Raw genomic sequence first — 27,697 nt, forward strand, 5'->3', positions numbered from 1 at the left:
AAGTTATATTCTGATTTTGTTTTCTCAATCAGTACAAATAGTTAACCAAAGCATAATGAAGTTTGTGTACCATCAAATTATACATATGAAATAGAGAAGACAAGGAAACAACAACCAGACAGTTACATTTCAAAAACTTTGTTAACTTTTAACATGTTCAGACAAAGAATTCAAAGTAGCTGATAAAATCTTAGACTTTAGAAAAGTGTCTGTGCAAGAAAAATTATTAATTTCAATTTCAAATAATATATATATATACATATTATAGCTTTTTTTTTCTGGAAGTTGAAACTATTTCCCCAAGTATCCACACATTCATCAATCTTCCTAGGATATGACAGAAATCTGACAGACATCTATTCTTCCAAACTAAACCACATATCAAATATTGTTGACCTTTCATGTACATAGAGGAACAGACCCTTATCACTTGACCTTGAAATTGAAGTAAAGGTTACATATACTCCTTGCCACCAATCCACACTATCAAGTAAGGGAAATTCAAAAATTTGTGCAATGTTTTATTATGGGAAAATTGTGAAGAGATCAGTGTCACAAAAATAAAACTTGTATTTAAATTTAGATAGCATTATCTGTATGGTGTATTACATAAATTCCATTAATCAACTCAGGTTTGTGTCGATGGTCAAACATTCGTATAAATAATAAATGCACAGAATAATTTCTGGATTTACAGTAGTCAGTGTTGACCTACCATATATAGTAACTGAGGAATAGACCTCATTCTAAAACCTAAACAATAATGAGGTCAAGGCCATATGCCATGTGATACAGATATATACTCCTAACAACTTATCCATTTTCTAAATATTCTTGACTTATCATATATATAACTAAGGACCAGACTTCATCCTGGAGCATGATAATAATTCTGTAGGTTTAAATATCCTGTCCTTTTGTGCATGGTCTTGTTAATAAACGCAACACCAGTTAAATTATAATTAATTTTTTTAATTTAAATTTTGACATATCACCAATTAAAATTAGGTGGATGTTGACAGATCCTAGAGTTAAATATAGTCATTTCTTCTAGGTGTTTTCTGGGTATATTCTTCATTACATATGCTGCATTCTCGTCAAACAATGGCCATATGGCCAAACTAAGCGCTGGACGGACAGATTCATATCTGTAAATATAAAGCATTATGTTTATTTTTTAAATGAGATGACCATATTCCAAGAACTATAAAGTTGATTGTTAAAGTATCATAATAATTTAAGTTAATTAATAGACCCAATGTATATATATCGCGGCCACAATCTGGTATGTTGTTTATATCATTATTAAGGTGGTACCCAACACCTTGACTAAAATCAATTTGGCTCGTTTAATTTTCATAAAATTTTGACAAAATGTTTACTTTGACCCTTTGACAAAAATATAAAAATTTCAAAGAATTTGAACCAACCACTTTATCAGAAAAATTTCACTGGTTATATAGCAGTTTGACAAACACTAATTTTGATCATTGAGAAGCTTAATATTTCCTTAACAATACAACGTAATTAAAACGTTTAGCTGATTTTTACAGAGTTATCTCCCTGTAGTGTTAGGTACCACCTTAAGTGTATCTGTAAACAATAAGACAAATTTGAAAATTTGTTTCCATCTGAAATGTCAACGCTTAATGATTTAAGATTATAGAAATCATTATACATCCTTCAATAATGGACAGGTTGTGAGAAAACATCTTTACCTCTTTTAAAACCTAATGCAGTATATAACTTGTCAAGATAAAAAAGAATCTACTTCCCTGTCAAAACAATCAATCCTAATAAGCTACTTATCAAAAGGTATTCCTATCTGGGGATAAAAACCTGACTGAAGTTGTTACCAGTATCTAGAGTATCTACTGCCACATAAAGGAGAAATAACTGAACCGACAACCAACCAACCATGACTGAGGGAAAGAGCACAATAAAGCTGGTAAGTGAACAACCTTCTTGTCGGTCAAGGTTCTATGGAAAGAGCCTAGCAATTCTGGTTCCCATACTTCTTATCAATATGTTCAAGAGATAACCAAACACACACGGTAAACAGGCAACCTTTTTATCTGTCTAAGGGAGATAATCCAACAAAGCTGGTAACCAAACAACATACTCTAAGGAAAATAATCCAACAAAGCTGGTTACCAAACAACATATTCTAAGGAAAATAATCCAACAAAGCTGGAAATCACACTACCTACTTACCTATTTAAGTGAGATAATCACAATACCTACTTACATATGAAAGGGAGATGATAACAATATCTACAAAATCATGCAAGGGAGATAATCACAATACCTACTTACCCACGTAAGAGACATAATCACAATACCTCCTTTCCTATATAAGGAAGATAATTACAATACCTACATACCTGTCTTTAAGTGATTTCTGTAGTTTTTTACATAAAGACTGTGTAGCATCTGTAAATAACTGGACAACCACCAATGATTGCACCTGTAAACAATGGTTGGTTGAATATTATAACCAGAATATTTCATTCTATATAATCTTGTTATGAATAAGAAAAATTAATTAATGTTAAAAAAGGATGAAATATATTTTTTCAGTAATTTCATTTCTATCTGAGCTTGTGTTTGCTTGGATCTTAAAGTTAACACAAAAAGAACTTGAAATGGTAAAAAAAAAAAACAACTGGGATGAATGATTTATTGCCCTTTAACTTCATTGGTAGAGGATATAATGAAAATGCTTACAGTTTTAAAACTTCAGTAATGAGTATTTCCACTAACTGATCTCAAATTTAAGCAATAACAAATTCATCTTAAATTACCTTTTCCATCAAGTACTCTACTGCAGAACTATCTATGCTGCCATTCTTTGACACAACACAGAACCTCTCTAGGGTTTTGCATTTAGATAGAGAAGTACAGAATGTCTTGTCGATTGAAAGGTAAGAATGTTCCAACCTAAAATATAACAAGAGTGTTCCTTTATGTATAGTACATGTATTGAAAAAATATAAATGTCAAAAAAGTGGAACCTAATATTTAAATCTGTAACCCACTTGGTCCAAGGACACAGTTATCGTCCTTAGGTTTTTGTTGTCTATGAATATAGTCCCTAGTGTGAACAGTGTATAACTTGCATTTTTTTTATACACTTTTCCAATTTATTTCTTGATATTTTATGCATGAAATATTAAGGGGATGAAATTACATGTTAAAAAATTTTGGGTAATGAATCTTTATGTTAAGTAGTGATTTGGTCCAGTTAAAAAAGGTCAAAAATTAGAATGTCTGAAGCTGTCAAACTGAATTTTAGCCCCCCTTAACACAGAATTGTCAATATTTTGAGTTAAGAGCTGGTAGAAGTTTCTATAATTTTGATATTATTTGTATCAATAGTAGTACACTACACTGTAAAAATCTTTTTGAGATAGAGCAGGTGCGATTTTTTTAATTTGAATTTATTGTCTAAAAGAAATGCACTACGAAATATCTGTGTTCTCGGGCCACTTATAATATTTGCAATTAAATAACTAAGATTTTCATGGAACTTTTAGAACTGTTGGAAACAGATCCTTGGATACTTACATAAAAACAAAGGATAATATTATAACCTCAAAAAAAAAAATAATATGCTTAGTATACCACCTTTGTTTTGTTAATATTGGTTTTTAGATATGCAATGGTTTGTTTTAAAGGTCAAATGCAACTGTTTGGATTGCTACCATTTTAGAATGCATTTAGATCAACAAGTTAAACCTCATAACTGTTAGTTTGTTTAAATCACATACTATGAGTACAAAGTCCTCAATGAAAGTAAGAAAATCAATAAAATGAAAAAACAGTATGAACAAGAAATGAGCTGTCAAATTGACAGCTTACTGGGTTTTCTATATTTTAAAAGTGCTTTCAGGTTTGTTGACCTGCCATGTCAGTTCCTATTTTCCAATCTATCAAGGACAATAACACAGTTTATGTGAAATTCGTCAATATTGAATTTAACCTCCATTTTGTCGTCAGTAACAACATATTAAAATTTGAAAAGCATTTGTTGGAAGTATGTACCCTCTTACACTGGATAAGAAGGAAATATATAAAAAAAACTTTTATAAATCTGTCTCCTGGTGATATTGCTTATAAATGCTGCATACACTAAAGGTAAAAGTTTTTGTCACTCTTTATAAGAACTTAGTGGTTCATGCTGAATATTGGAACATGCACCATAAGTACACGGATAACAAGACATAACAGGACATGAACATTTTACATTTTATTGATTTACACTATATTTTATTTCTAATTCAGTGGAAAACAATAAAGTTGTCAGGTTGCTGTCTTTTAAATTGTTGTTGTATACACTGTTTATGTCCTTTTTAAAATTGGAAATTAAGTCTTATAGATATATTCCCATGCATGAACAATTCATAATTATGATGATAAAATAGAATGCCTCTTTTAAGCAGCAATGAACTATTCAAGCATAAATGCCTAAAGTAAAAACATTGCATATGACCTGTAACTGTTACTGTTGTCATTCCAAGTCTGACCATAGTCTTTACTCCTTGTCATTCCTCATTATAGATTTGTATATTTATTTACATGTTAGACATAACAATAATAAATTTACCTAAAATCTTTTAAAGCTTCCATGTATGGAAAGGCCTGACAGAGCTGATTTATGTACATACAATGTGCTGTCAGTCCAAGATAAGCTAAATGTAGCTGCTGTAGATGTTTACATTCTTTTGCTATGACAACCAAACTCACACCTGATATTGCACCTAAACAAAAACAAAAATGATAAAAATTAGTACAATCAATATGCTCTGAACTGTACAATGCATAAAGTAGAAATACATTTTGTCATGTCTTAATGTACTTCTGTCATTTTGTGGAATTTGGTGTTGATACTGACATTCTGTTTTAAATCTATTCACTACTTGTCTACACCGATGGTTGGTGATTTAGTCTTTTTTAATATATAACCCTTGTAAACTGAACCTATTTGTTGTCCCGAATAAGTTTGGTGTTGAAATGTTTCACTGTAATTTGAGATTTTTTCATTTTCAATCAATGATGGAGAAAGAAAGATACATGTGATAACAAAAACTCTAACTGTATTGATAAACTAAACATGCCTCTAAATGTTATTTTCTGCTAAATTATCATGTTATAGCAAGATGTTTATAATACTAGCAGTTAGTTTGAATGCAATATAAAGTAAACAGAATCTGGCTTACTATGTATCCCGGCCAACTGCAAAAATCTCAGATGTTTCCATCCTGATATACATAGGAGTGTATCTGCTGTCATGAAAGACTCAGAACTGAAATAAATAAATATTCTCATTTTTGGGTTGCTGTCAATATTTACACTTTCTCTCCTTTTATTCTTCCATCTTCTAATTGGAGGTATTTTATAGTAAGTGATCAGACATGGATAACACTAACAAGAAATAAATTCTGAAAGACTTGTTAAAAGATGTCAAGATCTTATTGACAACTTATTGGAAACCTATTTACAATTTTTATCAGCATTTTCCATTTCCTAAAGAATTGTGCTATATAATTATACAGTAAGCTTGTTTTATCTAAAGGAAAATGGTTTCAGACGTACAACTATCAATCTTTGCCAATGCCCTTCGAGTATCACTCTTTTTGTTGGTAATATTGTATCATTATATTAGTGTCACAAATATTAAGAAACATGACTAAAGATTGATCTTTTGATAAACAGAAAGTGAGGAGTGCATAAGGTGTGGTTGTGTAAATGAAGATGATTATCAAGAATACAAAATTATTGATACCGTAATTTAGGATGTCTGTAATTGACAACATATTAAATATCATTGTGTAAAAAAAGATTTTGATGTAAATCCTGCCATTCTATTTTTCAGGATGCTTTCTTTCCAATATTTACCTATTATAGCTATAGCACAAACTTTCCACATTAAAAATAGAATGGGCAATATGATTGATCATTTCAAGATTGAGATGTAACATTACAGATAATTACCAAGGTTTATATTCACTTGGAGCAGGCTTTGATTTGCCTGATTGTATCACAGTTTGTTTTAGTCCACCATTTATCAGCTCAAACTTTATCACCTTGGGACAGCTTTTAACAATTAGTCCTAAACCTTTGGTCCATTTCTCTTCTGAATCTGAATTAGCACTAGTGGAAGTACTGGCCTAAAATAAAATAACCTAACTTATAACAAATACTTTCAGTGTGAGACAGAATTCTTTTTGTTTTGTATGAGAAACCCCAAATATTCAATCAGATTAAAAACAACAAGAGTGCACACGAAATGTCTCACCTGCTTTACTGACCATTGATTTTATGTTGATAGTCCTAAATATAAAGCTTTATTACAAGTATCACATAAACTTAACATGATACCAAGAAAATGAGGTCAAGGTCAGATAAACAAAACCGGAAATACATGTACACCTTACAATCATTCCATACACCAAATATAGCTGACCTATTGCTTATAGTTTCTTAGAAACGAACTTAACCAGGAAAACTTAACATTGACTAATGAACCATGAAAATGAGGTCAAGATCAGATGAACCATGCCAGACAGACATGTACACTTCGCAATCAATCTATGCATTAAATATAGTTGACCTATTGCTTATAGTATCTAAGAAACAAACTTAACCATGAAAACTTAACATTTACCAATGAACCATGAACATGAGGTCAAGGTCAGATCATACCTGTACATGTACACCTTGCAATCATTCCATACACCACATATAGTTGACCTATTGCCTATAGTATCTAAGAAACAAACTTAACCATGAAAACTTATAATTGACCAATCAAATTGAGGTCAAGGTCAGGTGATACCTGCCAGACAGACATATACAACTTACAATCATTCCATACACCAAATTTATTTGACCTATTGCATATATTTTAAGAAAAATGGACCAAAACACAAAAACTTAATACTGAGCAATGAACCATGAAAATGAGGTCAAGGTCAAATAAAACCTGCCAGACTGACATGTACATCATAAAATATTTCCATACACCAAATATAGTTGACCTATTGCATATAGTATTAGAAAAAAGACCAAAACACAAAAAAAATTAACTTAAACCACTGAACCATAAAAATGAGGTCAAGGTCAGATGACACCTGCCAGTTGGACATACATGTACACCTTACAATCATTCCATACACCAAATATAGTAGACCTATTGCTTATAGTATCTGGTTTATGTACTTGACTATGAAAACTTAACCTTGTTCACTGATCCATGAAATGAGGTTAAGGTCAAATTAAAACTGTCTGACATGCATGAGGACCTTGCAAGGTACACACATACTAAATATAGTTATCCTATTATTCATAATAAGAGAGAAATTAACATTACAAAAAATCTTAACTTTTTTTTCAAGTAGTCACTGAACCATGAAAATAAGGTCAAGGACAATGGACATATGACAGACGGAAACTTCATAACATAAGGCATCTATATACAAAGTAAGAAGCATCCAGGTTTTCCACCTTCTAAAATATAAAGCTTTTAAGAAGTTTGTTACACCGCCGCCGGATCACTATACCTATGTCGAGCTTTCTGCGACAGAAGTTGCAGGCTCGACAAAAATTTGAATACTGTCAAGTGAATTATTTTGGCAGGTGTAGAATTTCACTGTTTAGAAGGTAAAAAGTATGCCAAATATTTAAGCAGTCTTTATTTTTGCAAATATGGAAATGAAAAATAAATTTGATTGATTTATTCATACTAGAAAATGTGCTCAATCTTGACAATATATCATAATTACTGAGAAAGTTAACAAGCCAATTAACAAAGTTGGTGTTATAAAGACTAACCACCCTTTTCAGGATTGTTTACATGATTTATTGATTGATTGTTGGTGTTTAATGCCACTTTCAGCACTCATGGCTATATAGTGGTGCAAGCTTTGGTAGAAGAATTCTGAGTGCAGGGAAAGAACCATGATCTTTGTCGACAAATGGATTATTAACACAACATTTACCTGTAAAATGGATTATTAACACAACATTTACCTGTAAAATGGATTATTAACACAACATTTACCTGTAAAATGGATTATTAACACAACATTTACCTGTAAAATAGATTATCAACACAACATTTACCTGTAAAATGGATTATTAACACAACATTTACCTGTAAAATGGATTATCAACACAACATTTACCTGTAAAATGGATTATTAACACAACATTTACTTGTAAAATGGATTATCAACACAACATTTACCTGTAAAATGGATTATTAACACAACATTTACCTGTAAAATGGATTATTAATTTACCTGTAAAATGGATTATCAACACAACATTTACCTGTAAAACATTAGTTGATGCAGCAAGCCGTCTTTTCTTACTACCATGAGAAGGACCCTCAGCTGGTCTTTTCTGTGCTCCACTCTCTTTATGATGCTCCACATGCAGACAGCATGGAGACAGGGACAGAGACTTTAAACCTGTCATAGAAACCATTCAATAAATCAGCATTGTTTTGTATCACTTATTTTTACACTTATAATGCTTATACTATCAAATTTATAACTTTTTTGCTACAATCCGAATTCAAGGCAACACAAAATGAAAATATCAATAGTGGTGCTCACGCATTTTTGTCAATATAATGGAATTTTATGCGACTGTCATACAAGTGAGAGGTTAAGCTACATGTAGCTATAAAACCAGGTTTAATCCACCATTTTCTAATAAGTAAATGCCTGTACCAAGTCAGGAATATGACAGTTGTTTTCCATTCGTTTGATGTGTTTGAGTTTTTGACTTTGCCATTTGATAAGGGACTTTCTGTTTAGAATTTTCCTTGGAGTTCGGTATTTTTGATATATTACTTTATACATAATGACCTTCATAATCATCCATGTTACCCAACAAATGCTCACTTGTAATTGTTACATTAGGATGTCCAGATTGATTGATTGGTGTTTTACGCCACTTTCAGCACTATTGCGCTGTTTTGTGGAGTTCACTTTTTATTGGTAGAGGAAGCTGGAATGCCCAGAGAGAACCACGACCTTCGGTAAGAAAACTGACAATTCTGGTCAATTAAGATTGGAGTTGAGATCACCTGCCATGTGCAAGATTCAAACTCACAACATCAGTGTTGACAGGCTAGTGATACAGTATTTCGACTACTTAGACCTCTCTGGCCCCGAGGATGTCTAGATAAAGCTGTCAAAAATCATTAAAGCATATCAATGTGAGTACTGACCAAACATGTGGTATGATTTTTAATAAGTCCAAATGATGTAAGCAACAATAGGTTACCTTACAGCTTTCAAAAATGAGCAAAAGCCAGACCATATAGTGACTCAGATGGTGGAAGTAATTGTTTAAATCTTTGTCTTTTACTTTTTGGTGGAAAGTTGCATCAATTATATTTGCAATCATACCACATCTCCTTATTTTTATATTAAGACTATTTACCTTTTAGTTGTGATAAACACCTTCAGATATCTGACTATTTACCTTTAAGGTATAGAACCACTAATTCAGGCCCGGTCGGAAGGAACATACAAGAAAGTAGTACATATTTTAAACAAAATAGTTCCTACGCATAGCTGTATCTTTGTCAATAGTTGGAATATTTGGGTTGTTTTAGTATCAAATGAAAGCTTGGGGACTTGGGATCACTGTAGAACCATTATTGAAAGTTTTATTTGAATAATAAAGAAGTATAAGAAATTTTAATAGGAGGGCTCATTTGGCCTGTTGTTCAGATCAGAAGTTCCTGTTTTTGTACTATCAAACTTCCGGGAACCAGAACGCTCTAATATGCAATTAAAGGTATGTTGATTTTTTCAGCACAAGTCAGGATAAGGTACAGGTTTGACATGAAATAACTGCCACTTTATTTGAACTTAAGATAAAGTAGCCATTAATGCTTGAAATTGCAGAATTTAACATAGAAAGCAATGGGGCTATGAATTAGTGGTTTTATACCTTAAGCTGTGATAAATACCTGCAGATTTCTGACTATTTACCTTTTAGTTGTGATAAACAGCTGCAGATTTCTGACTATTCACCTTTAAGTTGTGATAAACACCTGCAGATTTCTGACTATTTACCTTTTAGTTGGGATAAACACCTGCAGATTTCTGAAGTGATGTTATGACAATGTACATGTATACCACTTAAGTTGATATGAGATAACTGATTACATGACCTTACAAGGGCACCAAATCCATTAACATCAAATTCCTGCAATGTAAATATTGATAATTTATGCATGTGTAGTTACAGATTAAAGATTTCTTCCTATTAAAGTGGTATCACTGGATTTTAAATCCATATAATCCAGTCTAAAAATGTTTGCTTTGATCAATGCTATTACAACCCTATGAAATATGAAAACACAATTGGAAGCCACATTCACTTTGTATAATTATACATGTATATACTCAGGTAATAGTTTGATATAGAAATAATAATATAATATAATTGGTTCATGTCTGCCATATTTGTTTTTTGTTAATTGTTTTGTTATAAATTAAGCCGTTAATTTTCCTGTTTGAATTGTTACATATTTTTCATGTAGGGCCTTTTAAAGCAGACTATAAGGTATTGATTTTTCTCATTTTTTAAGGCCATATGGTGCCATGTAGCCTACAATTGCTTACATTCACTTCATTTTAACTCTGAAGAGAGTTGTCTCATTGGCAATCATACCACATCTCCTTCTTCTTATATGTAGCCAATAAAAAGTATGTTCAAACTTCTCCACATCAAATTTCATAATCCTTCATTAACATAACGCATTTACTACATATATTCACTTCTTCTTTTTTGGACTCAGTTGTTTTTTTCATGGCTACCTGATTTTGTTGTTTTAACAAATTCATTAAATAAGCCTAAAGGAAATGTGTATTTTGTTGTAAACCCTTGTAATGCATAACATTAGTATCCCACAAATAAAAAAGATTCCAGAGTATGTGCTAAATGAGTGTTTAAATTTTTACATTCGTTACTCACAAACATCTAGTTAACAAAATTATACACCTACCTCTCTTCCTAATATTGTCCATTTGTTCATCAGCTTACTGCTCATTAAGTTTAGACTGTGTATATTTGGACATGATGAGGCTATTGATGTTAATGATATATTAACACCTTGGACATGTGTATTAGCTAAGTTCAGATACTGTAAGTGTGGCTTCACTTCCAAAACATCACAATCTTCAGTGAAAATCTTATGCAGACAAATGTTTGACAAATCTAAGTTTTCCAGAGATCTGTGGGATTGCCAAAACGAAGAGCAGAACTGAGACTGATTTTCAAAGTTTGCTGATGGATTTAAAATAGTTTTTAACTGAAGGTTTTTCAATTTGGCAATTGAAAATAAAGCACCATAGTAAAACATCCTAGCTGCAGCATCAATTGCACAGTTTAATGAAAGGTGTTGCAAATGTGACAAGTTTTCCAGTTTAACTACATTTGGTTGAACCAATAGTCTAGGAATTCTACCACCAATATTTGGCTGACCAAGAACATGCAATGATTCCAGTTTGTTGCAATGTTCAAAAAATGATGAAATTTTATGTATTATTTCTACTGATATTGCTACATCTGTTCTAGTTGATTCCTGTACTTCAAAGTGTATTGTTATGTGTTTCAAATTACCGATTGTCCTTTGAGCATCAGTCACACTATTTACTTCTTCATCAAATTCATGAATATTTTGTGTTGTGAATGAAAACTTTTCTAGCTTTGGTAAAGATCCAAGAATCTTACAAATTTTTTTGGATGTCAAATTAATTCCAACTAAATATAGCTCTGTCAATTGTTTACATTTACTGGTAACCCATTCTATTGACCTGCTTTTGAACCAGTAACAATTGGCAAGATTTAGACATTCTACATGAGGATAACTATTTGCACCATAATTCAAAAGCATGTCATCTGTAATGTTGTAACATTCTTCAAATGTTGATGACCTAAAATAAAAACAAAAAATTTTAGACTTTCAGTTTTTACTGCAAATAATGCATCTTCATTTAGCATTCCTAGATTGTAATAAGAGTTGTGTTGATGCTGATGAGCATTCCTAGATTCTAATAAGAGATATGTGTTGATGCTGATGAGCATTCCTAGATTCTAATAAGAGATATGTGTTGATGCAGATGAGCATTCCTAGATTGTAATAAGAGTTATGTGTTGATGCCAATGAGCATTCCTAGATTGTAATAAGAGATATGTGTTGATGCCGATGAGCATTCCTAGATTGTAATAAGAGTTATGTGTTGATGCAGATGAGCATTCCTAGATTGTAATAAGAGATATGTGTTGATGCCGATGAGCATTCCTAGATTGTAATAAGAGTTATGTGTTGATGCCGATGAACATTCCTAAATTGTAATAAGAGATATGTGTTGATGCCGATGAGCATTCCTAGATTCTAATAAGAGATATGTGTTGATGCAGATGAGCATTCCTAGATTGTAATAAGAGTTATGTGTTGATGCTGATGAGCATTCCTAGATTGTAATAAAAGTTATGTGTTGATGCAGATGAGCATTCCTAGATTGTAATAAGAGATATGTGTTGATGCTGGTGAGCATTCCTAGATTGTAATAAGAGTTATGTGTTGATGCCGATGAACATTCCTAAATTGTAATAAGAGTTATGTGTTGATGCCGATGAGCATTCCTAGATTGTAATAAGAGATATGTGTTAATGTCGATGAGCAATCCTAGATAGTAATAAGAGTTGAGTGTTGATGCTGATGAGCATTCCTAGATTGTAATAAGAGTTACGTGTTGATGCCGATGAGCATTCCTAGATTGTAATAAGAGTTATTTGTTGATGCCAATGAACATTCCTAAATTGTAATAAGAGTTATGTGTTGATGCCGATGAACATTCCTAAATTGTAATAATAGTTATGTGTTGATGCCGATGAGCATTCCTAGATTGTAATAAGTTATGTGTTTATGCCGATGAGCATTTCTAGATTGTAATAAGAGATATGTGTTGATGTCGATGAGCAATCCTAGATAGTAATAAGAGTTATGTGTTGATGCTGATGAGCATTCCTTGATTGTAATTAGAGATATGTGTTGATGTCGATGAGCATTCCTAGATTGTAATAAGAGTTGAGTGTTGATGCTGATGAGCATTCCTAGATTGTAATAAGAGTTACGTGTTGATGCCGATGAGCATTCCTAGATTGTAATAAGAGTTATGTGTTGATGCAGATGAGCATTTCTAGATTGTAATAAGAGATATGTGTTGATGCCAACGAGCACAAAGAAGGAAAGTACATTACAGTGACAAAAGCTCCAGACAGCATAACTTAGCCCTAGAAAGAAGTTGTACCAACAGGTCATAAGATTAAGACGCCATATTTAATGCTATTACACATCAGCAGGAAAGTTAAATAACTGATTCATATAAAGATTAAAAGAAGTAACTGCCAATATAGTAAAATAAGACATGATGCATGATGTGTGGTCATGAGATTTTTTACTACACTGATGATGAATCACCTGACAAGGCTTCGATCCTGTACAAGTCTTTGGAACCGCTTGTTAACTTTACTTAAAATACAAAGCCTTCCTGAGCTTAAATGTGAGAAAATCAACAAAATAATGTCATCTGGCAGTATCTGAAAATTATCCATCGCCGTCCATTCGGAAAAATTTGATATGTTCCGAGTGACCCATTATTAAACCCCAAAGTCAAGTCGGGAAGGTATTGTTGTGTAATACGGAAAAGGCGTATTCTACATCTACATTCAAACTTGGCCAATACTCAACGCTTCCAGTGGGCGCAAGAAAAAGAGTAATTTTATAAGATAAAACCAAAAATATATAAAGCAAGTATAAAATATGATGGGAAAAAAAAATATAATAATAAAGTAAAATAATAAAAGGGGTACCCAGTTGATTTTCGTTCATCTGGCCTGAACCATGATACACCTTATCGCTATTCCCGGCTGACCCGAGAATCTGTCCCGCTTCAGCTATTGACGTCATACAACAATCACTTTTCCAGTGTGGCGTCAGATATTTTGTATTATGACGTCAAAATTTTACGGGAACCTGTGTGATGTCCAGTAATGGCGGACAAATAGCGATAAGGTGTATGCGGCTTCCGTGGCGGTACCAGGGAAATAATCCCCGCCGGCACAACTCCAGTCCATCATTTGACTTACTTGGCAAATACACCTTATCGCTATTTGTCCGCCATTACTGGACATCACACAAGTTCCCGTAAAATTTTGACGTCATAATAGAAAATATCTGACGCCACAATGGAAAAGTGATTGTTGTATGACGTCAAAAGTTCGAGCGGGACTGATTCTCGGGTCAAGCGGGATTAGCGATAAGGTGTATGGGGGACTGAACAGACTAGAAAGTGAATGTTGAAAGCTCCCTCTTGAACGATACCAAGGAGGGAACCTCAGCTATAGTTGATGGTAAAGAGTTCCAAACGGTCACTGTTCTTGGGAAAAACTGTATTTATATGCCATTAGTCTTGGTTAAATATTGCCGGAACTTCTTGGTATGTGATGATCTTGTTCTTGATGACATTGGAGTTAAGTAAGTTTCGCATGGTATATCCACAAGATCATTAACCACTTTGTAGAGTAATGTTAGCTGTAATTTCACCCTAACTTCTGTTTTCCAATGATTCCCAGTCAATGCAGGGCTGCCAAGTCTCACACAATTACATTTTCATGCATATTTGGCGGCATTTTCCTTTGATCTATTGTTTTTTCTCTTTGATCTTTACAATTTTGGCCAAATCTCACGCATCTGCTTCATGAAAACTTGGCACTAAGTACTGTCAATATAAAAAAGATGTGGTATGATTGCCAATGAGACAACTCTCCACAAGAGACCAAATGACACAGAAATTAACAACTATAGGTCACCGTACGGCTTTCAACAATGAGCAAAGCCCATACCGCACAGTCAGCTATAAAAGGCCCCGAAATGACAATGTAAATAAATTCAAACGAGAAAACTAACGGCCTAATTTATATACAAAAAATGAACGAAAAACAAATATGTAACACATAAACAAACGACAACCACTGAATTACAGGCTCCTGACTTGGGACAGGCACATACATACAGAATGTGGCGGGGTTAAACATGTTAGCGGGATTCCAACCCCCCTAACCTGGGACAGTGGTGTAACAGTACAACATAAGAACGAACTATAAAAATCAGTTGAAAGAGGCTAAACTCATCAGATGGATAAAAATACAAATACTACAAATACAAGTGGACGTGGCCGGGTACTTGTACATCCAAACAAGAAAAAGACACTAAGTACAGATCTGAGAGTACTCGCAGTTACTGACAGCTAGTTCAAAGCCACTAACAACTAATAAAAAAAATCATGCATCTAAGACTAAATTATCAATCCGTACACATCCAACATCCAATGGATTTAGTGTAAAGACGTCATAAACAGTCAAAAACAAGTTCTTCCAACATACTGTCCACACTACTGGTGTTCCTATAGCGATTGGTGGCATAACGGGCTGCACGACGCTTGACCATTTCAACCTTTTTCACCTGCTCTTTTTGGTATGGGTTCCATACTGTTGCACAGTAGTCTAAGTTGGATCTGACCATTGCAACATAGGCGTTTGTCTTGGTTTCACTGTTAGATGTTCTCAGGTTGCGTTTTAGAAATCCTAGCATGCTGTTTGCTTTTTTGGTTACTCTATCGATGTATTGTTTCCAGGACAGGTCTGATTCAATGTCAACTCCAATGTATTTGGTACTTCTTGATCTTTCTAGCACTTGTCCCTTAAGCGTGTATGAGTGTTTTATTGTTGAACGTGATCTGGTGGTAGATTGTACACTGCACTTATGTTGGTGAAAGTCCATGCCCCAGGTTTTTTCCCAATCTGCAAGTTTGTATAGATCTTCTTGTAGTATTTTAGTATCAGCAGGAGATGTTATTGTTCTGTATACTATACAATCGTGTGTAAATAGTCGTGTGTTGGATGGTAAGTCATTTATAAATAGAAGGAATAGTAATGGTCCAAGTACAGTCCCTTGGGGGACACCACTAACCACATGAACTTTCTCCGAAGATTCTCCCTCAACGATTCGAATACGACCGGGAATTAATAGTTTTCAGTTGTTATTGTTTAAATAAATGGTTAAATCAGCATAGCACTGCATAATTAAAGTTGTTCACTATGAGCTCAAAAGTACAAAATCTACTTACCATAATGAAAACCTAAGATGAAAAGAAAAACAGAGATTTTCTTTAGTTATGTTATTACCAGTGGCGGATCCAGAAATTTAATAAGGGCGGAAGGGGGGGGGGGGGCACTGACTGCCTAAGAGGGGCCCGTTCCAGTCATGCTTCAGTGATTCCCTATATAATCAACATATAACATGTGTATATATGTCTCTGTTATGGCTCAGTCTTTTTCGTCATACAAGGAACACTATTCAACAACAGGTTTTTGTATTGTGTCAGTATGATTATTTGCATAATGTTGCTATATAGGCAGACATCCATTGAAATTAAACAATTGTCACTCTTTAGTATCTATAGAAGAAAATAGGGCCATGTTGCAATGATTGCCAAAAGACAGTCAATCGGTAGGTGCAAATTATTTTGAAGTTTGAAGATGCATATATTATGCATAAATTTCTTAGAAAAAAATCCACGGAAAGGTGAAAGATTGGTCATTTAAAAGTATTTATATGCATTTCTGTCTCCTGCAACAGTATTTTGAAAAAGTGAATAGTATATATAAATAAGTGAATAATATATATGAATAAGAAGATGTGGCAATGAGACACGAAAACTTATCGTGGAGAGAAAGTCGGGTACCCTCTTAACAAAGAGGTAGAAGATACCAAGCTTTGGGCTGGGACATATAATATGATAGTTAGCATAAAAGTCCCAGGCTTGAGATACAAACTTGAAAGTGACATTTACATTCGTCGAAAAGAAACTGACAACGACATGACAATTAATTAACATTCCAACCTGATTAAAATTCAAATCTATCTTAACTCGCGCGTTCGTACATATAAGCTCATATGAGAATAACGAAATCAGAGATCTACATTTTAATTAGATTCTTAACATTCAAACATGGTTGAAAAGATTGCTTTGTCTTTAAAAAAAAGATACCAGGCTTATCATTTGTTACGCCAGTCCGCGACGGGGTTTTGTGTACATCAGACTCATCAGAAGCGCTCAAATCAAAACAGTTGAGAGGCAAAACAAAAATCGAAGACGAAGAACATTGAAAACGAAAAACACCAAATAATGTGCTAAATACGACTCAGGCCATCTATGCCTGTGAGTACAAAAACCCTTAGTATTGCGAATATTTCAAAATTGTGCAATAGAAATTTAAGGAAATGACTGTATCATTGATACATAAATACTGACTACTGTCTGGGCTATTGTAACTGACTACTGGACTGGTGATGTCTACGAAACTTCCACATACAGTGGTATCAACTCAACGATTGTAACTGACTACTGGGCTGGTGATGTCTACAAAACGTCCACATACAGTGGTATCAACTCAGCGATTGTAACTGACTACTGGGCTGGTGATGTCTACGAACCTTCCTCATACAGTGGTATCAACTCAGAGAGAGTAACTGACTACTGGGCTGGTGATGTTTACGATCCACATACAGTGGTACCAACTCAGCGATTGTAACTGACTACTGGGCTGGTGATGTCTATGAAACTTCCACATACAGTGGTATCAACTCCGCGATTGTAACAGACTACTGGGCTGGTGATGTCTACGATTCACATACAGTGATATCAACTCAGCGATTGTAACTGACTACTTGGCTGGTGATGTCTACGATCCACATACAGTGATATCAACTCAGCTATTGTAACTGACTACTGGACTGGTGATGTCTACGATCCACATACAGTGGTATCAACTCAGCTATTGTAACTGACTACTAGGCTGGTGATGTCTACGAACCTTCCACATACAGTGGTATCAACTCAGCGATTGTAACTGACTACTGGGCTGGTGATGTCTACGATCCACATACAGTGGTATCAACTCAGCGGTTGTAACTGACTACTGGGCAGCCCTGGTGATGTCTACGATCCACATACAGTGGTATCAACTCAGCGAGAGTAACTGACTACTGGGCTGGTGATGTCTACGATCCACATACAGTGGTATCAACTCAGCGATTGTAACTGACTACTTGGCTGGTGATGTCTACGATCCACATACAGTGGTATCAACTCAGCGATTGTAAAAACTCTTCAAAGATACCATGCTTATAATTTGTTACACTAAGTCGACATTGCTTTACGTCTTTGTCAGACTTATCAGTGTCGATCGAATCAAAACAGTTCAACGGGAAGGCCAAATTAATCAAAACAATTCTACGGGAAGGCCAAATTAATCAAAACAGTTCAACGGGAAGGCCAAATTAAACAAAACAGTTCAACGGGAAGGCCAGATTAATGAAAATAGTTCAACGGGAAGGCCAAATTAAACAAAACAGTTCAATGGGAAGGCCAAAACAGTTCAACGGGAAGGCCAAATTAATCAAAAAAGTTCAACGGGAAGGCCAAATTAATCAAAACAGTTCAACGGGAAGGCCAAATTAAACAAAACAGTTCAACGGGAAGGCCAAATTAAACAAAACAGTTCAACGGGAAGGCCAAAACAGTTCAACGGGAAGGCCAAATTAATCAAAACAGTTCAACGGGAAGGCCAAAATTAATCAAAACAGTTCAACGGGAAGGCCAAATTAAACAAAACAGTTCAACGGGAAGGCCAAGTTAATCAAAACAGTTCAACGGGAAGGCCAAATTAATCAAAACAGTTCAAAGGGAAGGCCAAATTAAACAAAACAGTTCAACGGGAAGGCCAAATTAGTCAAAACAGTTCAACGGGAAGGCCAGATTAAACAAAACAGTTCAACGGGAAGGCCAAATTAAACACGAAGTTAAAGAACTTTTGAAAACTTATAAAACGTAGAAAAACAAAAGTGTACAAAAAAAAACGATGTATCATCTCACTCTCTGTTACTTCCATTTTTTATAGAGAAAGAAGTCCTCATACCCGTAGAAATGTCATGCAGTAGAAGTTCGTTCATAATATAAGTTCCAAGTGGAAGAAACATTCTGTAATATCATCTCCACTGGAACAGATATAAAGACTATTTGTTCCAGTTGGAATAGACATTATGTCTTTTTATGTTGTAATGTTATACCACTGTTTCAGTTTAGGGTGAAGGTTGCCGCCTGTTAAAATGTTTAAACACGCTGCATTTTTATGCACCTGTCCGAAGTCAGGAGCCTGTTTTCAGTGGTTGTCGTTTGTTGGTGTGGTTCATAAGTATTTCTCGTTTCTCGTTTTTTATATAGATTAGACCGTTTGTTTTCCTGTTTGAATTGTTTTACACTAGTCTTTTTGGGGCCCTTTATAGCTTGCTGATCGGTTTGAGCCAAGGCTCCGTGTTGAAGGCCATACTTTGACCTATAATTGTTTACTTTTTACACATTGTGACTTAGATGGATAGTTGTCTCATTGGCACTCATACCGCATCTTCTTATTTATATATATTATGGCATTCCAGGGGGAATTCTGTTAGGCGGAACAAATATGCGTTGACAGAAATATATAAAAAAAATAATATAAATATCAATACACTAGTGAATCCAAAATCTTACAATTTAAGTTTTCTGTCTTTTGCATTTGCGCAGAATTTCGTCCCGATTTTCCCTTTTCTCACGGAATACACTGAAAAAGATGTGGAAGGGTGACATTTGCAGATACACAACTGGATACGTCTACATTTATTCACCTTTAATATGAATATATGTTACGTAAAATCTTCCAGAACATTCTAAGGTTTGGGGAATTTAGTATTCAAAAGTGCATACTTTTCATTTGCAAATAAACTCGAATAAAATGCTCCGCTGAGCGCAGCCTGATACGACCGCAGAGGTCGAACCCTGAACAGTTGGGGCAAATTTGGACACAATAATCAAGCTTGATACTGTCTGAATTTGGATTGTGATCCAATTTTTGATACAATATAGGTTTCTGACACAAAATAAATGTGGTCAAAGATCTTACAAATCTATTGCGCAATACTGTTAAATTTAACATTTCTTCTTTCTTCTTGCAACTTTTCAAAAATTTGAAATTTGTAAAAATTTTGAAAACAAAATATGAAGCCCTTAAAAATATAGGAACCCCCCACCATTTTTTAATCCCTCCTTCGAGCAATTACCTCCAAACTCAATCCCAGCCTTTCCTTTGTATTATGAAACCTTGTAGTACAATTTCAGAGAGATCCATTCACTTAAACACAAGTTATTGTCTGGAAACTAGAAAAATGCTTGTTTTTGACCCTTTTTTGGCCCCTCATTCCTGCATGTATGGGACAATTACCTCCAAACTCAATCCCAGACTTCCCTTTGTGATATGGAACCTTTGTGGTACAATGTCAGAGAGATCCATACACTCACACACAAGTTATTGTCTTGAAACTACAAAAATGCTTGTTTTTGGCCCCTTTTTGGCCCTTAATTCCTAAACTGTTGGCACCATAAGCCCCTAAATGAATCCCAACCTTTTAATTGTGGTATTAAACATTGTGGTACAATTTCAGAGCAATCAAAATACTTATACACAAGTTATTATCCTGAAACTAGAAAAATGCTTGTTTTGGGCCCTTTTGGGCCCCTAATTCCTAAACGGTTGGGACCATCATCCCCAAAATCAATACCAACCTCCCTATTATGGTATTGAACCTTCGTAAAAAATTTCATAGAGATCCATTTACTTAAACTAAAATTATTGTCCGGAAACCAAATGTGTCTTCGGACGACGACGCAGACGACGCAGACGACGACGTCGACGACACCATATCATTATACGATCCCAAAAAATTTTTTGCAGTCGTATAAAAATTGTAATACATTATGTAGCTGTAAGAGTTAATATGCTTAGGCAAAAACAATCTACTGATATCTTTTCAGATTAATTCACGCGTTTTCCTGAAAATTCGACAAATTCGATAATAATAATAAAGTTAAAGTGTCACTTTTATAGCTATTTGAAAAATGTCTTTCAACTATAATACATGAGGAATTCTTGTCGTCTTTTCAATAGTAAAACAAGACATTTTTTGTTATTTTGTAAATGTAAATTTTAAATGTTATATTATTTATAAATTATGTCTGTTTCCAGTTTGGACTTGATTGAAGTGTAATACCAAGGTAATTAGCAGATTCTAATGTAGATACAGATTCAATGTGTTATTATAGTCTCACTACTTGCAATACATAAATATACAGTACATACAGAGTATATACACAATATAAAACAGACAATTAACAAATATAAAATACAAGTACCATTCTATTAAGAATTATGAGAGACTGTAAAATGTATGATTGTGGAGGAAGCAATTAGGTTTTTTATAATTGTTTTTGTGCGTGACAAAAAGTACATTCTGATTTTTTTCGGATGGAAAAGCAACCAACCAGCCCAGTTACCACAATGATGCTGCTTCAAGATCAGCCCAGTTACCACAATGATGCTGCTTCAAGATCAGCCCAGTTACCACAATGATGCTGCTTCAAGATCAGCCCAGTTACTACAATGGTGCAGCTTCAAGATCAGCCCATTTACCACAATGATGCTGCTTCAAGATCAGCCCAGTTACTACAATGGTGCAGCTTCAAGATCAGCCCGATGTTTATTGTCGTAATTTTAGGATAAAGCCGTTTATTTAGATCGTTATAGCACAATGTGCACATGATTTTAATCCCAAGTCAAAATTAAAACTGTTACCGGGTAAATACATTTGGTCGGATGATATAAATAAGAAGTAGTGTTATGAGTGCCAATGAGACAACTATCCATCCAAGTCACAATGTGTAAAAAGTAAACAATTATAGGTAGTACGGCCTTCAACACGGAGCCTTGGCTCACACCGAACATCAAGCTATAAAGGGCCCCAAAATGACTAGTGTAAAACAATTCAAACATGAAAACCAACGGTCTAATCTATATAAAAAACGAGAAATGAGAAACACTTGTGAACCACACCAACAAACGACAACCACTGAACAACAGGCTCCTGACTTGGAACAGGTGGATAAAAATGCAGCGTGTTTAAACGTTTTAACAGGCGCCAACCTTCACCCTGACCTGAAACAGTGGTGTAACATTACAACATAAAAAGACACACAATAAAATACCTATTGAAATGGCTTAACTCGATCAAAAAGACATACACAAAAAACAAGAAAATATACACTGAACGAATAAGTTTGATCTATGACAAAATATAAATAAAAAAGATGTATCAAAAAGACAACTCTAACCCAGGACAAAATGGCGCCAAATAAAGCAACGCACACAGGCAAATCCAAATATAATAATTTTGTTGTTAAGAGAACAGAAACATTTTTTACAAAATAAATTTGTTGTTCATAGTACGAGTACAGACGTGAAAATTTATCGTCATACTAAATACTTATCAAAGGTCGTACATATTGAAAATAGTAAGACGAGATTTAACACAAATTAAGTAAACATTGAATAACAGAAATGCATAACAAATTGTGTCAACAGGTCAAATTAACACGAAAGTACGATTTGAGAGTACTCGCAGTTACTGAAAGCTAGTTAAAAGCCAAAAACAATTATTAATAATAAAAAATCATACATCAGAGACTAAAATCAATTAAAACACACCCCAGGCAGGGATTTAGTGTTTTAACGTCATGTGAAGCCATTGAACTTTACAAGAAAAACATTCAAAGTAAAGAGTCTATAAACAAAATTTAATTTTTGATGAAAGAAGAATTTAGTGGTACTGATAGTATGGTAATATCTTTTAATTCCATACTGCTAGAAAGTACAAATAGGTCAGCTAAATTTGTACCAAAAAAAGGCCTCATAAAACAAAAAAATCGTAAGGGTTCCGCGGAACCCAGTGTCTCGCCTACTTTTGCTGCTAGTTACAGGCTCGACAAAAATGGGGAAAAATCATTAAAAATTTTCTTATAGATAGTATCTTTTGATTGTAAGAAGCTTCTGTCCAAGTTTGGTAAAAATCCAGAATGGTTTATGAATCTAATAAAGTTTTAAAAACTTTAACTACAGACTGTATGTAATGTTAACTGGAAGAAAAATTCGTAAGGGTTCCGCGGAACACAGTGTCTCGCATACTTTTGCTGTTAGTCGCAGGCTCAACAAAAATGGGGAAATGATTATTAAAAATTTTCCTCTAGATACTATCTTTTGATTGTAAGAAGCTTCTGTTCAAGTTTGGTAAGAATCCAGGATGGTTTATGAATCTAATAAATGTTTTAAAAACTTTAACTGCAGACGGTATGTAATGTTAACTGGAAGAAAAACATAGTACGTTTATAAGTAATATACAGAAAAACAGGAATTTTTTTTTTATAAAATTTCCTTCTAGATACTAGCTTTTGATCATAAACAAGCTTCTGTCCAAGATTGGTAGAAATCCAGGATAGTTTAAGAAAGTTATTAAAATTTTGAAAACTTTAACCAAAGAGTGAATGTAATGTTAACTGGCAGAAAAACTAAGTCCATACATAAGTAAAATACGGAAAAACAGGATTTTATTTTTTACAAAATTTACTTCTGGATACTATCTTATGATCATAAACAAGCTTCTTTCCAAGTTTGGTAGAAATCCAGGATAGTTTAAGAAAGTTATTAAAATTTCAAAAACTTTAACCACAGAGTGAATATATGCGGACGCCGCCGACGACGACGACGCCGACGACGGAATGTAGGATCGCTATGTCTCGCTTTTGCGACAAAAGTCGCAGGCTCGACAATAAAACCAAGTCCAAAAAAAAAACCTTGGTTTACTGAATCAAACGCAGATTTGCGTAGGTCTGTTATAATTTATGAGAAACTGGTGAATATTTTAAAGCCAGTTATAGAAAATCTTTGTATTCCTTCAGTGGCCGTTACAGACGGCAGTGTAAATATGAAGAAAAAATATAGGCAGAATATATGCACTGAAATAAGCGATAGTACAGAAAAAGGGCCCTAAATTTTGTGCATTGGTTAATATTCTTAGTAATTCATCAGCTAGTGGGGTAAGTGACCCCTTACCCCAAGAGGAAATTATACTGAATCATTTCAAATAAATTGCTTCGCAGAGCGCAGCTGGATACGACCGCAGAGGTCCAACCCTGAACAGTTGGGGCAAAATGGACACAATATTCGCACTTGATACAGGTCTGAATTTGGATTGTAATTAAATATTTGACACATAATATGTTTCTGACACAGAATAACTGTAGTCAAAGAACTTGAATTGGTTATGTGATTTGAATTTATATTCATTTTTTTGTTTTTGTATTTGTATGCTGTTGCGAATTGACCCCCTCCCCCCAAAAATTTTTTTTTACCCCCCCCCTTTTTTTTGGCAAAAAAAAATTAATATTTGAAGAAATTTTCTTTTGAATTTCTGAAATCTTGAGAACAAATTGTCCCCATCCCCAATTTTTTTTTAACCTCCCTCCCCCCCCTTTTCCAAAAAAAAAATCTTTCCCTCAAGATATGGTCATAATCTCAATTCAAATTTCCAATGGAGTTTGCAACTATAATAACCCATTTAAATACATCATAAAAGTCTTTAAATAGAAAATGACATACATAATCATGGCTTAATTTTAAATTACCTTCATCAGCATTTTTAAAATAGTAACTTCTAAAAATAAATTGACTGCTAATTACCTCAAAACAATACAACATTTCTTTATATATAATTTAAAAGCAGTGTAAGGCAGGTATTTCAAATGTTGTGCTTGAATTACCTCCCTTGCACTGCTTTTAAATTATTTTTTGTACTTCAAGTAATTGTCCATTAACAAGGACACCCTTGTTTTCCCCCCTTTTTGCCCCTAATTCCTAAACGGTTTGAGCCATAACCCCCCAAAGCCAATTCTTACCATCCCTTTGTGGTATGGAAACTTGTGGTATAATTTTAGAGAGATCATACACCAATCCACAAGTTATTGTCTGGAAACTTGTGGTATTGAACCTTGTGGTACAATTTCAGAGCAATCAAAATACTTATACACAAGTTATTGTCCTGAAACTAGAAAAATGCTTATTTGGGCCCCTTTTTGGCCCCTCATTCCTAAACTGTTAGGACTATAACCCCCAAAATCAATCCCAACCTTCCTATTGTGGGTGTTAACCTTGTGTTTAAATTTCATAGAACTGTAGTTATTGTCCGGAAACCAAATGTCTTCGGTCGACGCTGACGAAGTGATACCAATATAAGACCGCAAAATTTTTTACGGTCGTAAGAAAACTTAATACTGAAAATTTTGACTTAAATCAGTTTAAAAAAACACAGTACAATGTTTTTAAAATTTAAAAGTCGAATTGACTCTAAGAGTGATAATAAACATGATTAAACAAATTCTTATAATGAAAGAATCATACCACAGGAAATAATAAAAGCTATCAAATTATTAAAGAATGGTAAGAGTGCTATATGTGACAAAAAATAGAACAGCTGATCATGTGTTTTCTTTTAAATCTATTACTGAATTTTATAAAAGTAAAAAGAAAATGTATTTTCAGCCTTCATTGACTTAAAAAAAAAAAGGCTTATGATTCTGTATGGAGGACAGGGCTATTTTACTTACTCCACAAACATAATGTGCCAAAAAATATTGTTGATGTTATCCAATCAATGTATAATGATACTAGAAGTAAAATTAAATTCACAAATGGGCTCAGTGAATAATTTTTATCAGACAGGAGTGTTAAGCAAGGAGATGTTCTGAGTCCTCTGCTGTTTAACATTTTTATAAATAATATCATTGACAGGTTGAAATGTAATAATAATGACCCTGTGGTGATTGGTGATATTTCTATTAACTGCATATTATATGCAGATGAACTTGTACTTTTTATCAAGCAGTCCTAATGGACTGCAAACATGTTTAAGTGTATTGTTTGAATTTTGTTCCAACCTGTAAATTAGAAGTCAATTTGATAAAGTCTAAGGTACTTATATTCAATTCAAATGGAAAATCATTTTTGAATTATTTTAAATAAAATAGAAATGTTATAGATACTGTCAATCAATATTGTCACTTAGGTATCTGTTATGGTAACTTTAATTTAGCCATTTTTGTGTTGATGGAAAAAGCTAGAAAAGCTTATTTAAAAAAAAAAAAAAAAAAACACAGGTGGGTTAAGCAACCCATGTAAACTATCAGAGAAATGTTTTGATTCAGTAATATCACCAATATTGTTATATTGTTGTGAAGTTTGGGGTATAGAGAAGGCAGTGGCTATTTTGCCGGCTCTAGGTATTACCAATCACTGGTATACGTAAGCCAATTTCGTTTACAGATCTATATGCAATTTAAAGAACTGACTTATATTTCAAAAGCATATTTAATTTAAACATTTTTGATTTTGGCAGATTGGATAATGTTTTATCAAATCTGCATGCAATTAGATTTTTAACATTTATTTTTTTATAACATACAGTTAAAAAATCTGAGATTTTATTCTTGTGCATACATGTAGCTTTAGCTTGTGACTGATTTTAGAAGTAATTTTAACTACAAGTTTTATATGATTTGACATTGCTACAAGTAGATGCTCAATATTTTTATTTTTATTTCTTTTTGCAAATTCTAATTTTTACTTTTAGCATATTTTCTATTATGCCAGCACCCTACTGAGAATGCTTAAAAAATCGTGACTCTGACCCTTATGAAATATTTCACATCAAATTTGTTAAAGAACGATGCAAGTAGAGCTGAATTAGCTAGATTTCCCTTAAGAACAAAAATCATTATTAAATACTTGGACCATTTAGTTAAATCTGATCATACATTAGCTCATAATTTATTCAAAGCCAGTTGGAAAACAAATCCTTGAACAATTAATATTGTAACATGTCTCCAAAGGGTTGAAATAAAAATATTAAAATTTTGTAATCAATTAAATCAGCGCAGTTTAGATCAAAACTTACAAGATCAACACTCCAAATTTTTTTTATTCTGAAAAATTAGATTGTTTCCATAATATTTCAAAGGTAGGAGAACGTACACCATATGTTGATCAACTTACTTTCAAGTTTGATCGTTCTGTTATAGCTAAAATGAGATTAAGTGCTCATTCCCTTGAAATAGAAAAAGGGAGATATAACAGAATGGTAAGAAATAAAAGATTTTGTAAAGTGTGTACACACAACAAGATTAAAGATGAAAATCACTTTATTTGGCATTGCCTTAATAATCAAAAGGAAAGAGAAATCCTTGTGACAAAATTGTCTAAAATTTACCCAAATTTTAGAAATATACATAATGATAACATAAAGTCAAAAGTATTGTTAAACAGTGAGTCAGTAAAAATAACAAAATATGTTATAATTGCATTTCTGAATTGTTGAAAGTTAGAAATAATGTTTTACAAAACCATTTATAATATTAAACATCAATATCCTGTTCAGAAAGTATTATTTAGTTGTATTTTTGTATTTTTGTAATTTTTTTTTTATGAATTTCTATACCATGTACTAAATTGAGTCTTTACCAATTGTTATAATTGCATTTGTGCTAATAAAATGTTGTCTATTATCATCTATTTATTCACAACATTTTCACACTCAAGGATATTTTGAGTTTAAAAGAGGCTGATGACT

General features: G+C 33.5%; 1 protein-coding gene across 1 annotated transcript; it reads right to left on the minus strand.

Moving 5' to 3' along the window:
* Positions 1 to 951: 951 nt before the first annotated feature.
* On the minus strand, positions 952 to 13,700 carry LOC127731195 (F-box/LRR-repeat protein 18-like). Its single transcript, XM_052240144.1, has 10 exons — positions 13,514 to 13,700; positions 11,033 to 11,963; positions 10,098 to 10,230; positions 8,335 to 8,474; positions 5,995 to 6,170; positions 5,220 to 5,305; positions 4,607 to 4,760; positions 2,805 to 2,940; positions 2,385 to 2,467; positions 952 to 1,148 (listed from the first exon to the last, which is right to left on the minus strand). Exons 1-10 carry the CDS (start codon positions 13,645 to 13,647, stop codon positions 992 to 994), a joined length of 2,130 nt encoding a protein of 709 aa, XP_052096104.1. The 5' UTR covers positions 13,648 to 13,700; the 3' UTR covers positions 952 to 991.
* Positions 13,701 to 27,697: the final 13,997 nt, after the last annotated feature.

Source organism: Mytilus californianus, unplaced genomic scaffold (genome assembly GCF_021869535.1).
Source record: "Mytilus californianus isolate M0D057914Y unplaced genomic scaffold, xbMytCali1.0.p SCAF_2, whole genome shotgun sequence".
Taxonomy (NCBI): domain Eukaryota; kingdom Metazoa; phylum Mollusca; class Bivalvia; order Mytilida; family Mytilidae; genus Mytilus; species Mytilus californianus.